General features: G+C 47.3%; 1 protein-coding gene across 4 annotated transcripts in view; it reads right to left on the minus strand.

Annotated features, from left to right (window-relative positions):
* Nucleotides 1-16319, minus strand: part of dlg3 (discs, large homolog 3 (Drosophila)) — a 77721-nt gene that overhangs the window by 6215 nt on the left and 55187 nt on the right. For all 4 annotated transcript variants that reach the window (XM_062525459.1, XM_062525462.1, XM_062525461.1 and 1 more), the window contains 6 exons: nt 9523-9679; nt 8980-9082; nt 3742-3856; nt 1886-2062; nt 763-838; nt 44-143 (listed from right to left, as the gene is read on the minus strand). In XM_062525459.1, the coding sequence (XP_062381443.1) occupies nt 44-143; nt 763-838; nt 1886-2062; nt 3742-3856; nt 8980-9082; nt 9523-9679 (728 nt within the window). The remainder of the gene's footprint in view (nt 1-43; nt 144-762; nt 839-1885; nt 2063-3741; nt 3857-8979; nt 9083-9522; nt 9680-16319) is intronic.

Below are 16319 nucleotides of genomic sequence, written 5' to 3' on the forward strand. Positions count from 1 at the left end.
GAGAGCGAGCCAGCCAGCCGTTAAGACAGACCCTTATACTCACGTTCAGACTCCACAAGCTCCTGGACAATGTTCTCCTTGCTCTTGTAAAACGGGAACTTGCGTGAAAGGTTGAAGCTTTTTTTGCGCTTTACTTTGACCGGCTGCTCAGGAGGTGATGAACGGATAAGAGGGGTGCGGGAGGTGATGGAGGGTTCGAACAAACAAACAAAAAACAAAACAAAAAAACACAAAACAGAATGGGTCTCAATGTAACATATGGTACACATCACAAAAAACAACCATGCAGAAAGAAAAGTTCAAACAAAAACATTAAAGCAGCCATAACATGACCGTGACCTTGCAATGGGGATGAGGTCAAATGCAAATGGCAGATAATGGAGATCAAACTGGTCTGAAGTGCATATGTGGAGCGAGATCAATCAGAAGAGCAAGAGCTCATGCTAAAGAAAGATGTTTGCTCTGAACTTGTTGGGAGAAGGGCTTGTTTACTTAAATTAAGTCAAAAAAGGGAAGGGGTTTAGGGCCATCAAGTTTTCTCCACATATACATACATACACACACACAGACACAGATGAGAGGGCAGTGCAAGATGAGCCGTGTGTCCCTGCTGCGAGCGGGCTCCTGTTCCCACACTCACAGGGGAGGAAGTGGGTCAGCTCCCAGGTGCTGGCTGAGAGAATGAGCCGGAACAAGAGGAGAGGGGACCGCCAGCGAGCTGGGCGGAGCAACCTCCCCACTCGGCCGTCAGGCCACACTTACCCGGTTGGACTCAATCATGCCCGTCCTGGCGTGGAACTTGACTGTTTTTAACCGTGCCCGCTCCTTTTTCTCCACCCTGGATTCAGAGGGCACATCACACAATCACATCAGGAGAATTACAGGGGCCCGTGGTCTAGACACAAGTGGCCAGTACAGTCAGGCATCCTCAACAGGGCACAGAGCAGACGCACTCCGCCATCTAGACATGACCGCTCACAACAGCAGTCATGAGTACTCAGTTCCATTTTCTCCCTCTTAAAACACACACGTGGATATCAATCCTGAATGGGTGGAACAGTAGGCTATTGGAAATGGGCTTGTGGCATAATCTTTATGACTAGCAATAATAACTCTGACAAGCAGACATTTATAAGGAATAAACCCTAAAACATCTTGATTAATTTCCTGTTAAATTTACATTAAACCTACAAGACCCACACTATAAAGCACCGATTGACCAATTATTAGTACATCTAGAAAATATTGCATTCTGTGGAACTGTACATGCATCCACACTAAAATGCTGTGCAGGTATTTGATAAAATGAAGTGTTCACAAGCTACCTTTGTACTTCGGTCTTGTTTTAGTAGCACTATCTATACAGATATTTTTCAAAAGAATTAGAAGTTCTTGTCAACTGCCCAGACACTTCTAGTCAAAGTAATCAGTGGAAGAAATGATTATGAAATCAATAATGACACAGACAGCGTTCTGGATTGTCACGCAACTGGTAAATACGCAACTAACCCATTTCAACGTCCACATTCAAAGCACGATTAAGTATAATGCACAGAGAGACTGGTGGTACAATAGCCATGAAGCGCACAGGACATAGGCGCCAACATGAGTACTTTCGACGTTGGATTACATCAGATAGAACTGCATATTAAATTAGATATAACCCCACACACCAGCATCCAACTGTGTCTGCAGCCTTATCAATAACCATTCAGATCTGTTTTTGTCAGTGCCGCTCAAAAAACCCCACTGTTTATCCGATGCTTGTCAGGTTAACATTTTGGCGCTGAGGCTCCATTAAGCTTCATCTATGGGAAATTCTGAACTGTCGTGGACACAGAAAATTGCAGCTCAGTGTGCATGTGGTCATTGAGTGCGGCTGTACCTCTTCTTGCTGGGAATGACCCCGATCTGCTCGCTCTCGCCATGGGGCGTCACCAGTCGTGCCTGCCACCACTCGTCGTCAGAAGCGTTGATGACATGCAGGATGTCCCCGTAAGAGAAGCTCAGGCCCTGGCTGGGCAGGCAGCTGTCCCTGGTTCGGTCGTAGTCAAACAGAGCCCTACATGGACACACAGAGAACAGTATGAATGCCAGACAGTCAGGTAATCCATCAGAGGGATATTCCGACCATACAAAGTCAAACGGATTACTTCCGTATTTCAACACAGACAGGCCCACTCATCAGCCCCATGACAACAGGTGAAGAGCCAAGCATCCCCCACCCCTCCCCATAAACAGCCCTGCGTTCCATCTGCTACAGTCTGTCTGCCTCTGCCCCGTCAGACAGGTAATACCCAAAAGGGAAGGGGTTGGACCTGCTCCACTGGTTTGCATACACTTCTCCCTCTGTGCTGATATGCGCTCCACTGCGGCGCCTGCTCATGTCCAGTTCACCTCAGACCTGACCACAGGGGCCAGTCATCATGAGACAGCCCCGGCGTGTCCTGAACCCGACCCCTGTACTGCATCTTATCTCATCCAGTGCAATGGGACCACCATCAGCAACAGTCCCCGGTCCCCGGCCCCCGGCCCCTCCACATGCCTGGGACCAATATGGGTCCTAGCGAGCAGGCTGCGTAGCACACATAGCTGGCTGCTTACTCACCAGCAGAGATGAATGCGGCTTACGCCAGAGCGCTCATTAGAGGGCATTATCAGGAGGGGCTTAGCTTCATTACTGACATGGACTTATGTGCTGCATTAGTATGTGCTGCTCTTATGAGCGGGGGCTTGAACATGCTGCACAGGGCATGTGACTGTCATGAAGCAGCCAGAGCTTTTCTTAGGCCCCTTCCCATATGCCCTACAGTTGCATACCAGAGAACAGGTATACAAGGGTGGATGGACAGCAAAAAACATGTAACCATGTCAGACTCCTCATAAACCGGGTTACATTCCATTTTGTGTTAAGAGGCATGCCAGCAAGAGGCTTGAGACATGGAGTACAACACACTGAGGATTTTAGTCAAATGGAATTTCCCCTCTAGCATTTGAAAATGTTTATTGTAATAAACACACTCAACACAACAGTCTCATGGCATGCTCTGTGACTGAATGGAAATCAGTGTGTATTCCAAAATCTTCATATTGCCCGTGACCCTGGAGAGGCTTTCCTGCAGCAGGAAGTTTGGATTTTTAAAACCACAGACAATCATCTGCTTGGCTTCCTGGGTCAGAGTCCAGGACGCCAGTGTTATTGTGCCAAGTGGAATAAAAATGAATACGGGGAAACAAGGGCAGATAATACAGCTGACACATGACTACAGTCATGCAGGAGAACGGCTAGTGCTGCGGAGGACAAGCCTGATAAGCTACTCTGCATTATCTGATACCCACACCCTCCCTGCTTACTAAACACATTGTGGTGGGGACAAAAACAAGCAAACAAAATGTGCAAATTAGAGATACTACATAAGAATACAATGGGTAAAATGTCAAGGTGATTCCTAGACCAGATACTACTTGTGTTAAGATAAATGCATCAATTGCTATTCTGAAAATGACCTGTAAAGGCAAACACACAAACAAACAAACAAACAAACAGATACATTCAACTGATATGAGGTTAGCTAAAAATATAGGACCTAAATATAGACACACACCAGCAAGTCCGGTAGTTACTTCTTAATGTACATTTAACTTTCAACTTGACCAAGAGGTGTGCAAAAGCATCACACCTGAGGCAAAATCAGCTGGAGGAGGTGTGTGTTGTGAAGGCGTGCTCTGCGTGTGGCCTACCTGACGTAGAGGGATCTCTTTTCACTGGTGCGCAGGGAGCCTGACCCAGAGCTCATGCTGCTGTTCATCATCTGCTCCCTCAGGTCGTGGATCTTGGACTCAAAGCGGCTGTACTCTGTAGGAACACACACACACACACACACACTTTTAGAGAGCAGGAAACGGGAGAGACTGTGCTTACCCCACTTCTCGGCGTATGCCAGAGGAGCGAGGCCGGCAGGTCTGCCATCAGGAGGGACTGAGGCCAGGGACGCCGATGGAACAGGCTCCATGTTGAGCGAGCGGGTAGGTAAGACTCAGCAGCTCGTTGCAGACTGATTAATGAGCAGGGGACCAGATGGAAATTAATCATGTATCTACCCGAGATACCCACTAATATCACAGGCTCGGCTATTAATTATGCAGATTAATTAAGTTGAACATGCACTCTTCAGGAGAATGAAACGAAGACCTCCGATGACTGTTCTGAACATAAGTCATTTTTCACAGCTGAACTCAGTCATGATGCATGGTTTAGCTGAAGCCTCTTGATTAAACCTGCCTTTTGACACCTATGCTATGTGGCCCATGCTCAACAGTAAACACAGTGGTGATGAGGAACAACATTCAGGTACAGATGCATGGAAGACTTTAGTTGAAAGCCACACTAATCATTAGGAGATCGGAGAAACTACATCCCTTGTAGAGGCCACAGTGCAAGACACTGTCTTTCCCTCCTCAGTAAAAGCAGCTGACAGTATGGTTGCTTGTTTAATATATATTTTTAGACATTAGCTTTGGGATCCTCTTGAATAGAGGGACCAGTGTTCACTGCAGTCTGTCTGGTGTTGTATCATTCTTGCTTCTCATACTGTCCTACTTTAATCATAGCTTGTTGTTTGTCCTTATGTTTTTGCCACAGAAACAGCAGGTTTAACTGTTGCTCAAGTCCACTTTCCCTTTTTGAATATCTGAAATCAATGGGAGCCCTATCTACCAGCAGCCTCTAGCCATCTATGCAAACAGAAACTGTTCCCGAGTGCAGCCGGCAACTCCCCACCCCATCTGTCACTCGAGGGTTAACAACACTGAGGGTTAAATGGAACAGCAAGGTGAGGCAACCTGACACCGCCTACCTGTAACCAGGGTAACGCCCCAGCCCATATAGCAACCACCGAACAACACGGAAGGAAAAGCTGGGCTAATCTGTTGGCTAAACTTCACACACAAATGTGAACATAACACAAGAATAGTCGCATGTGACTGCAAAAAAACAGAGCAAATCCGGTTTGTGGCTTTTGGAGGGTGCTTGTCTACTGAACTACCACAATAGGACGCACTTTAAACACAGCCACAATACACACACATATAATGAGTGTCTGCTATGCAATGGTGATTAGTCTGTGTCATTTCCTCATGTAATGGCCAGACAGAAGACCAGGAAGTCCACCGTAATGTCCAGTACCAGAGGGAATACTCGAACATACAGCCAAGGGCACAGATGGCTGTGGTGGGCTCACCCTCGCCAACATTCACTTTGTGATGTAATCTGAGAAGGAGCCAGTTCCAAAGACACAGATGACTGATGTTGCCAAGCCGTTTCAGTCTTGCAGGGACGTATATTTTAGATACCACTAAAGAAGCCGTGAAATCTGTGATGAGAAATTGGGCCGGCTCGGTATCTTGCACCCATGCTGCTCGTCCTCATTACATGAACTGCCTTTATTCTCGAGTGATGTGGGAGCTAGCTGTTCCTCTGTCTGCATACAGTTATGTAAGTGCACACAGGCATGTGTCTGTAACGAGAGCGCTAGCAGGGTTCGGCTGGGTTACAGCCAGTATGCTCATCTCCCCGCCGCTGCAGCAGCAGAGGCATGAAAACACCTTCCTGCGTGGGGGGTGGCAGGTTGACATTTCGTCTCTTCATTCCCCGGCCGTAAGGATGGACAGTGCTAGGGCCAGCTGTAATTAGGCTCTCGGGACATGGTGGTATGACAAGCACGCTGCTGCCTTTTCCGGTCCGAGGCGTCACCTGCAGCGCTCGTCCAGCCGCTGCAGGCCGACGCGTGAGGAGAAGGGCAGCCCACGGCGTTTACGCCAGAGTTCATCAGGGCTCTCCGTATTAGGCTCCAATTAGATGCCTGTGTTTGATGGCCAGAGCTGGGCCCCTCAGTGGAGGCGTAGGCACGGTGCCCAGGCACGGTATCAGAGGAGGCCGCGTCTGAGCCCCCGTTTCAGCTCAGTTTCCCGTGGCAGTGGGCCTCCCCACAGCACAGCCCACTGAGGAACACATGGCCTGGGGAGAGGGGGAAGCCAGCAGCTCCTCCAGTCAAACATACACAGGGTTCAGACACAAAGCGGTAGTGAACATGATAGAGCAAGGAAATAATTTGCCAAGCCTGCATACTTTACCACTTAAAGTGTTAACAAGCACTGCTGCTTTCACTGACACTGCTTTCCCCCCAGACATTCTACAGCAGTTTACAGAGAATGAAAGCAGAGGCTCAACGGATGTTTGTAAGTCATAGTAATAATAAACAATAATGCTACATTTTACTTATAAAGTGCCTTTCAAAACACCCAAGGTCGCTTATTAACAAGTATCAAGGTCACAAAGTAACTTTGCTACTTAGAGAGTAAATCCATCAACATGGAAAAAATCCACCCAGTCATCCTGATTCCAGCTACAGTACATGCATTGAAGTAAAAAAAAAGAGAAACATCTCATAGGTCATAATATAGCCTACCTCTTGTTAACTTCGCCGATGTTGATATTGAAATAAGCAAGCCTAATGTACAATATATGTACGGACACAATAGAATGGTCTGTTTCTGCTCCAAATCCTATATATCTCAATGAGCTACCCTGGCCTCAATTATCAAGATTCTATTTTCTACAGAAATATCAGGTCCTAAGAGAGACTGACTCCATTTATATTCCAGGTCTATTTTATTCAAGCAAGTCAGGGAAATGGGCAAGACAGCATGCTGCAACAGATAACCTATACAACCACATTCCTATCATAGTTTACATAAAAGCTTAAGCACTGACTATAGACCCCCTGGTTGTTTTCATAGATGTTTCAGCATTCTTAGGGCTTGTTGCGTTAGCTGAACAAGTTAATGCACATTTCAAAATCACATCCAGAAGTCCCACATCTGGACCAAAAACTGCTGAAGGGGACACCCTATCTACCGTGGTCAATGCTTTAGGGGGCAACACATCGACCACGGTTTTCTGACAACTGAGTTTTTCCAACAATCGGTGAGCTCTTCAAGAAAGGGAACAAGAGAACAATTCATTGGAATGGCCACTTCCTGGACTGACGCTACATCTCCACGCACCTGCTCTGTCCACACCTCCATTATTAGACTAGCGATGTGAGGTGTTGATCAGGCTTACTTTCAAGCATTTCCCTCAAGATACACTACATTATCGACTGAGTAAATCATACATGACCAATCAGCCTTGCGCCTGGTCACGTTATAACCCACTGACAACGTTACCAGACGTTTAAAACAGCGGTCGACATTGTTTGTGTTGCTACCAAACATTATGTCACTAGTGATGACTAAACCTATTCCATATGACCATATGACTAGCACTGTTGGCCTCGTCATATCTTGTGGTGAGTGACGGAAGCGCAAAGCTCCCTATCCTAAAATAATGAGGGAACCCTACACTTCATCTAGTCAAAAAACATAGCCTACTAACGTTATATCCACAAGGTTACCAGCATGTGCCGACAGGACGTGATAACTTATTGAACGAACGTAAAATCCTGTAGGTTATGGTCATGGTTATAACTTGAACACAATTCCAAATTCAACTCTGTTGCATAAAGTAAAATAACCACATCAAGCCGAATGATCAGGAGTAGCCTAACATTACTCAAAGGTGAAAGAAGCAACCAGAGAGCTCGAGCGGTCTAACCATTAACTCCAAAGTTTACAGTGGCGGAGGTGAGTTAGCTAGGAAGCTAACTCGCTTACTCAGACTCTAGTTGGCTGAAGTCTACCAAGCGCTGTAGTTGTCGGAAAACAGATTACAGTCGGCAACTTACTAATTTCGGTTTCAGAAATGACCTTCCAAACTAAGAATAGCAGTTTGCTTGCTTACCAGAAGGCGCGAAGTACACTCGTAGTTTGATAATCCTTGTTATTCAATCCTCTCGAAGAAACATGATAGGGGTTACAGAAAACCCGAGGGTCTATGAAACCTATCGGCGCATTACGGCGACTTTGTCGTTGGCTCCTGTAACTTAGCCCTGTTGTCCCAGGTTAAATATGTCTTCCTCTCACTGGTAAAAAGTGGCCAGAAAATATTTCACGGTCTCTCTCAATGGAATGCTCCTCCCTCTTCATGGGAGAAGTGTAGCACCTCGATAGCCTTCTCGGTAGACCGTCATTCAGTTCGGGTTGGCTATTGATATCTGTCTCGCGCTGTATTGTCTGGCCAGAACAATTACAGTCGTTTAAAAGAAATATTGTAACAACTAGTCACTCGGGTAAAGTTGCACCCATCCCCCAACAACTTGAATACAGTCGGTCTAGTCCTTTCCTTTTGCTTCTCTTGCAGTCGATTCAAACACGGATTGTCTTAAAAGCGCCCTCCCCCCTTGGCACCGCTCCGATCCGATCCGTGCACCTAATGGGTCAGTGGCCACAGTTTTGGCGGCTTCGCCCGCTGTTGGTTGAAGGATAATATTCACTCCCGCGCCTTCTGGGACCCTCGAAATTACTATGTGAAGGTAGGGGAGGGAGCAATCTAAAGCTGCGGCAGCCAATGACACTCTTCTAACGATGTCCTCATTTACAAACTAGGTTCTCTTCAAACCAGGCGTAGCATTGTACCTGCCTTAAAGGTACAGATTTTTTTTGTTGTCAAAAGGTATCCTAATGTTTTTTTTCAGAAAGTGTAACAATGTTTCATAATATTCATAATATTCTACACTATACATCTTAATATGTTTATATAAAAAAAATATCCAAACAATAGGCTAACAAAGATGCCTGAAACTTGTTTTAAAAAATGTTGTCACCATATATGAATCATAGATCTCAATCTAGAACTTTTTCAATTTTACAACTAAACCATGCTATGCTTTATCTGGAACATTCAGGTCACATTTATCTCCCATTACCAAATAAAATGATAATATAATAATAAAAAACACTGATGAGTATGTGGTTAGGCAGCCCTAAGTGCTCAATGATAAATGGTCAGCTAGTGAGATAGAGAGGAGCAGTGAGACCTACCCTCTGGCCTGTACTGAGCAATAATGGTGACCGTCTGCCCAGCTCTCTTCAGTGCAGCGGCCGCCTGCTCATGGGTGGCATTACGCAGATTCACCCCATTCACCTGTGGAGACAGAGGAGGCTCAAACACTGCCACTCAAGCACACATCACAGAAGGGAATGTCTGCAGGCCTATTTGCAAGTGTTTACAAATATAGATATATAAAATATAACGTTGTTATCCAAATATGCATTTGCACCAATGTTGAAGTCTATCATAAGTCTAAGGTTGACTAATACTGTAGGTGGAATAAGAAAATAATAAAATGTTCACTTCATATACAGTACACTGATCATATTCCTTTTTATTCGTATCTGACCTCAGGCAGACAATGAGCAAATAGAGAAACTATGTAACAAAATGGGAGTAAACAATCCACTGAAGGTGTGTTTCACAGCTGCATGATAAGGCTTGGTGTGAACAGAGATAAATGTAACCATGTAATGATTTGTATGCATAAACAGGCCTATGCGTTCTTGTAAGAAGGGGTTGGGGAGACTCACCGACAGGATGCGGTCGCCCCTCCGCAATTCGCCACTGAGGTCTGCCGGTCCGCCTGCCAGGATGAAGGAGACGAAAATGCCCTCGCCGTCCTCTCCGCCCACGATGTTGAAGCCCAGCCCCGTGGAGCCCTTGTGCAGCAGCACCTTCCTCGGCTCCCTGTCAGACAGAGCAACAGCGATGTGTCAGGGCGCAGGGAGGAACCGGGTGGAGAGGAGGTGGAGGAGGATGCATGGTGCAAGGTGTGTGGTGGAGGGTGGGGGGGGAGGTGGTGGATGTGGCCAGCAGGGAGGGAGAGAGGTGTTGGTGCAGCATCCAGAGGCACACAGGTGAATAGAGATGGAGATAAACACACACGTATGTGCGTGTGTGCCCTGCACACCACCTCCACCTACTGACTACGGAAGGGAGTGAGGTGCCCCAGGGCCAGTGCATCGCTGTGCGCGTCTAAAAGTGGAAGACCTCAGGTGACGTGAGGAAGACCTCTGTCCACGCAGCCTCACATATGCGGAGTGAAGACAGTAGAAAAGGAATAAGAAAGTCAGAAGGGGGATGGTTAGTTTTCTCTGGAGATACGCCATTTTTGGGTCCACTTCCATCATACAGGCAGCATCAACGAGGTGGTTGAAATGAAACAAGAGGAGAAAGATGAAGGGGAAAATATGGTCAAACTTCACACAATAATACTCATAGTAACGTTAAACAAAAGCAGGACGAGATTGTCCTCCCTCCAGTACATTTCCTCCCCACACACACACACACACACACACATCATGCATCCAGACACACTGAGCTAATCCATGGCTCCTGCTTCAGCGTGCCACTGCGGCTCTGTTTTAGTTGCTGTGACTCATCAGCAGGCAGGCGGGCATTCCAGACTGCAGTGGCTCTGAGATCTTGGAGAGGCTGCACCACAGCAAGGGACCGTCAAAAGCCTGTCTCCAAACATGTATCGGAGTAAGGCACTGCAACAGGAGAGCCAAACCACACAAACACACACTGACAGACAGACAGACACACACACACACACACACACACACACACACACACACACACACAGAAGAGTTGCCCTCACAGCAGTGCAGATGGCTCTTGTTAGATGGCTTCACTACCACACTAATCACATGGACTTGCTACTCAAGTCCCGGCGGCTCTGCTTTCAGTTAGTCAGAGAGGGGGGCCGTAGTGCTGACAGCCGTAGAGCGCTGGGATGGTTCCCTGTGAACATCTTAAAAGGGACTTTCATCCGCACACAAAAGGATGAAAATACAGGAAGGGAAGGGCTGTTATGGTTTGAAGAAGCCTGAAATGCATGGATGAGGGGCTCTCAGAGAGGTAAGTATTGGACACCCTGTGCCTTATGGTAGTGCTTAATGCTGCTTAAAAGGACCTCCAAATGATCTCAGTACATTTCAAATCAAAAGCAGCTTTCATGTGGGGTTTCCATTCATTGAGTAGAAACATCATGTGTGTCCAGTTTTCCCTGATCTCATCAGTGTATAGGTGGTAAAGAGGTCTGGACGCACACTAGAGCCACAAGGCCTGAATACAATTACTGCATTACTGCCTATGCCACAGCAATGCCAAATCCACAGCAACAAGGCACCCGACAAAGAGTTCTCACACAAATGAATCTTTATGGCCAACATTTTACTTTGAATTTCAAAAGCCCTACATTACAACCTTACAATTGTCCATACAATATCTACTGTACATACAGAGTTCATTCCTGATCACTCTGGCTATTAAGTCTAAAGCAGTACTGTATGATTAAATATGACCAATTCCATTAGGAACAGTGGTGAAGACTAATATGAAATCTCCTTCCACATTCCATCTAAAGAACACAGAGTCACTGAGAGCTACAGTATGAGAAAATAACTCATCTCAATGAAATTATGGATCCCATGCTTGACATTACCTGCTTGTGGTGGGTTTAGTCCAGGATGGGAGACCCCTCCTAGTCCTCTGCTCATGTTGATCCCTCACCAGCAACATGGAGGACGAAATATTCACCGTAAACATTTTTCAGCTACATTCGTCTCCCCCAGACAGGGGCGAGTGCAGGTCCTTATCCTGAATTCCACTCCCTATCTCCATTCCAAACACTCCTCTCCTTCTCCTGCTCGCGCTCGCCAGTCGCGTGTTGAGTGTGTGTTTGTGTGAGGAATCTCAGGCTGTAGGAGAATGATGACGGTAACCAGCTCTACTTTGGCTGTCACCCTCGCCTGGTCCCTGGCGGGGTGAGAATTAACCCTCACCCTCCCACATAGACCTTGTCAACTAGGGCAACATACAGCCAACGCCATCATTCATTCCCCACCCCAACCAGGGAAGATTTCTACGAGGCTCTGCTTCACAGATTGGAAGGGCCTCTCTAGTACGTCATAAGCAATGCAATATTGAGCTCAAGGTCTCCTTACTGAACTAGTTTAGAGTATGGCCCTTCTGTGTCCTGCTCTCCATTGCCCTGACCCTGCCCACCCCCTCCCTCAGCCTCTTCACAACACACTAGCATACCAGTCCATCAGCCCAGATCTCCTCTGTTCCGCTACTAGAGTGCTCATGGGTAAACAAGCCAGCCCTGCTGAAGTCATGTACTTGGCTCTGTGAGCATGGGAAAACATCATGTCTGAGAACGCGAGAACAACTTAATACCTTAAGTGGCATCCTTGCATGTTTGGGGACGTGTGTGTATGGGTTGTGAGCGTACACTGGTGTTTTGAGTGTGTGGCTGTGGGCATGTGTTTGCACATGTGAGCTGAAGGAGGCAGGACAGCAGGAGAGAATGGCTCTTAGCTGCTTCTGAGAAAATAGGGAGTGAATTCCAAAGGTTATGAACATAGCAACAGACCCCTCCTCTCCCTTCCACAGACACCAAGTACAAGGACCACCCCCTACCACAATCTACCTCTTTTCATCTCAGATGTTCTCTGGCTACGCATAGCTCTCTCTCAGTCTCTACATTGTGCTCGTCATTGTCTCCCTGCTTATGATTAGGAGTGTCCACCCACGCACTCTCTCATCAGCTAAGACTGAGCTTCTCTGTCCCAGTTGGTCTGGATGGAGCTGCTGTCCCTTAGCTTTTAGGGGGTCACATGGCCCCAGAACTCTACTCCGTCTACTCTACCCCCTCCCCTCCCCTTCCCTCTTCCCTGACCAGTAATTGGCTCTGCCTGACTGATTAGAAGTGGTCTGAGTGGACACTTCTGCCCACAACTGAAAGTCTCTCTGGAAAACATGTGCTGCTTTGGCACGGATCTCAAGAAACCCCTGCTCATGCTGAGAAACACACACACAGAGAGAGAGAGAGAGAGAGAGAGAGAGAGAGAGACAGACACAATCTTTCCATCTCCCTCCTTCCCTCCTTCCCTCTGTCTCTTTGTTGACTTCCTGCTTCATATTCTGCGGTTGGGTTCTGATCTCCGCAGGCGTCTCCTCGGGAGCTGCTGCTGCTGCTGCTCACTCTCATTTGACTCTGAGCCAACACACAGTTCAAGATATTTCAAGCCTCACAGCTAAAAATAAACCAGCTGTGATAAATGATTAACAGTTTAAATTCTGGTGGTTGATGAAACCTGACAGTTGGAATTAAGCTTTGATCTCATTAAACAGATATTAAACCAAGGGTCTAACAGCTCTCCATGTCCCGCCAAAAGGTATTTTGTAAATTATCAAATAAAACACTTTTTTTGCACTCGCAGTACCGCAAAGATGAGTCTGTCGAAATCTTAACCAAAACCGTAAATCCAAAATTAAAGCATCTGGCTACAGAACATCCTCTTCAGGGGAAAACCCATCCATAGAGAGATGAGCGAGAGCTAGGTGAGGGAATGAGATCATTTGAAACTCCTCCTTATTAAGTGTGGCCATGTGCCACTCATGTTCTAGCGCTCTCTGGCGTCTCCAGTGAAAGGTTGACTCACGATGGGCAGGAAGTTGAAGGACTGATTCTAGCGCTTAGTTACTGATTATCTCCTGTGACGCATTTGCAGCATTCTGCTGGAGGTGCACCCTTAGCGCAGGACAGTGTCCAATCAGGCTGCTCTTGCTCACACACACACACACACACACACACACACACACACACACGCACACACACACACACACACACACACACACGCCGGGCCACAATACCAACACTCACTCCTCCACAATGCTGAGACACTACAGCTGCAGAGCTCCAGGGAGTAGCAGGCAGGACGGCCATGAAAGGGTTAACCACAGCACAGGGGCTGATGCAACAGTGGACAAACAGCAACACAAAAGCCACCATTTCATAACAAGCTGAGTGGGGGCAGGTGAAGCTACCGGTGTGTGGGGGGGGGGGGCACATGGGTGTGTGCATTGGGACCACACGTGTGCTGTTACGTGCTGCATTGTCTTGATGTGTGGGGGTATGTGTGTATGTGTGTATAGGTCTGTGTCTGAGTCTACCATTTGCCTGTGCAGTACATGTATGCCTCCCAAGCCCATTTGTATGTTAATCCTAATTTCTGGGAAAGGTAATTTTGTATTCTGAGAGGGCAGGTGATCTCTGAATTATCATAATATAGAGTAGGACAGTAGTGTTTGTGTATGTTTCAGTGTGTGCGGGTGTGTGTGTGTGTGTGTGTGTGTGAGGGTGTGTGCAGGTGTGCGGGTGTGTGTGTGTGACAAACCCAGCGTGGGGAGGAACACAGATGGGCAGAGGGCAGATCTAAGCCGCTCCTCTGACTCAGATCATCACAGAGAGACCCTCGGTGAGCCGATCTGTCACACACACACACACACACACACAGAGACACAGACACACAGACACACAGACACAAAAACTAATAGTTTCACATGATCTCCCTCCATCTGAAACCAAAGGCATAAGAATGTCGGTATCGTCTGTGATCCTAAAGTACGTATTCATGTCTTTATGTACTGTGTCTAAGGCAGATATAGTGTGTATTAACAGATCAACTGTACTGCTTTTATGTGTAATGAGATTATGATTGTATGGAAACATATATTGCTGATTTAACCATATGATACCATATGATCCTGTCTTGGCATGAGCATGTATGTTACATTTTCCTCATGGTAATGGGCTCACAAGAGGTGCTTGTGTGTGTGAGGACTGTGTGTGTGTGTGTGTGTGTGTGTGTTAGTGAGGACTGTTGTATAGTATGTGTGGAGTGTACTCTGTGTCATGCTGTATGTGTCCCCATGTCAGCACATTTTCAGAGACTGACTGTCTGACTGTATCAGTGTGTCTGATAGGCACTGGCAATGTGTGAGTGACCTCGTGTATGCATACACGTGCATGTGTATTTGTGGTGTGTGTGTGTGTGTGTGTGTGTGTGTGTGTGTGTGTGTGTGTGTGTGTGTACGTGTGTGTGTGTGTGTGTGGTTGTGTGTATGTGTATGTGTATGTGTGTATGTGTATATGTGTATATGTGTGTGTGTGTGTGTGTGTGTGTGTGTGTGTGTGTGTGTGTGTGTGGCCTTCTTCCCTCCATGTACAGATGAGTCTGGACAGCTGTAGGAATGTGTGCCACTCCTCATTTGAGAGCCGATCTCAGACTGTGCCCAACACTCTCCCATACATCTCTAGTGAAAGCAGCGCCCACTGTTTATATTTACATAAGGACTAGCAGCAGGCAACACATTCCTTTGTCAAAGGAGCAAACGCTGATATTGGCCGGGTTTCCCAAAATCGTTAAGAAGCTCTTAAGTCCTAGGAACTTCTTAGGAGCGTTCTTAGAACATTCTTACAACGCTCCTAAGAAGTTCTTAGCACTTAAGAGCTTCTTAACAATTTTGGGAAACCCGGCCCTTGTGAGTGCCAGTATTTGTATGTGCATTTCTACTGTGTGTGTGTGTGTGTGTGTTGGCTGAAAACTACTGCTCACTGGCTTTGATAAAATGTTTGGTGGCCACAGATTAAGTAGGGATTCTGAGGAATGTCCTATCAACTTTCCAAACAAACTCCACTGGCCAAATCCAATAGAGAGACTGTGCAATAAAGAGTGGAATTTGAACACACACACACACACACACACACACACACACAGACATACTGACACAAACACACACACACACACACACACACACACACACACACACACACACACGCACACACACAATACAATACCACACTCCAGTTGCAGGAGCACACACACACACACACCCCCTCCTCTGTAACACATCCAAAGGCTTGTCCCAGGCTGGCTGTGGGTTTGGACTGCAGCTCTGGTCAGGAAGGTCAGAGAGCTGGCCGGCCATCTGTTAGCTCTGGAGGTGTGCTGAGTACACAGCCTCCCCCTCCACTACAGCACCAGCCATGACCGCAGTGTCCGTTTCCACACGCACTCGGACAACACTGGACTCCTCTGACCGACGTGTCTCCTCCTTGATAAATGGCCGGCTAAACCTCCAGTGGGTCTCCCTCAGTGGGCAGCTGGGTGCTTATTAAAGACAAACACAGATCTGGACTACGAGGACATCTGGCAGGAATGATAGCGGCAGCACTCTCACTGCTAAGTGTGCATCCACTCTCACACACACACACACACCGTCCCAACTCGTCGGAGCGGCTGCACGGGCCGCAGGTGCGCCCGGCGGAGGGTGGAGCGAGCGCGTGGCCCGCGCAGGTGAGGTGTGGGGTGGGGGGGTGAGGTGTGGGGTGGGGGGGTGAGAATGCATGTGTGTGGATGCAGCACAGACAGAGAGAGAGAGGAGGAGCGCGACACACACACACACACTGCTGTAGTCACGCAACGCAACACAACACAGAGACATTGTGGAGAGATCTGCTACTGCGGAGATT

This window comes from Sardina pilchardus, chromosome 21 (assembly GCF_963854185.1).
Source record: "Sardina pilchardus chromosome 21, fSarPil1.1, whole genome shotgun sequence".
NCBI classification, from domain to species: domain Eukaryota; kingdom Metazoa; phylum Chordata; class Actinopteri; order Clupeiformes; family Clupeidae; genus Sardina; species Sardina pilchardus.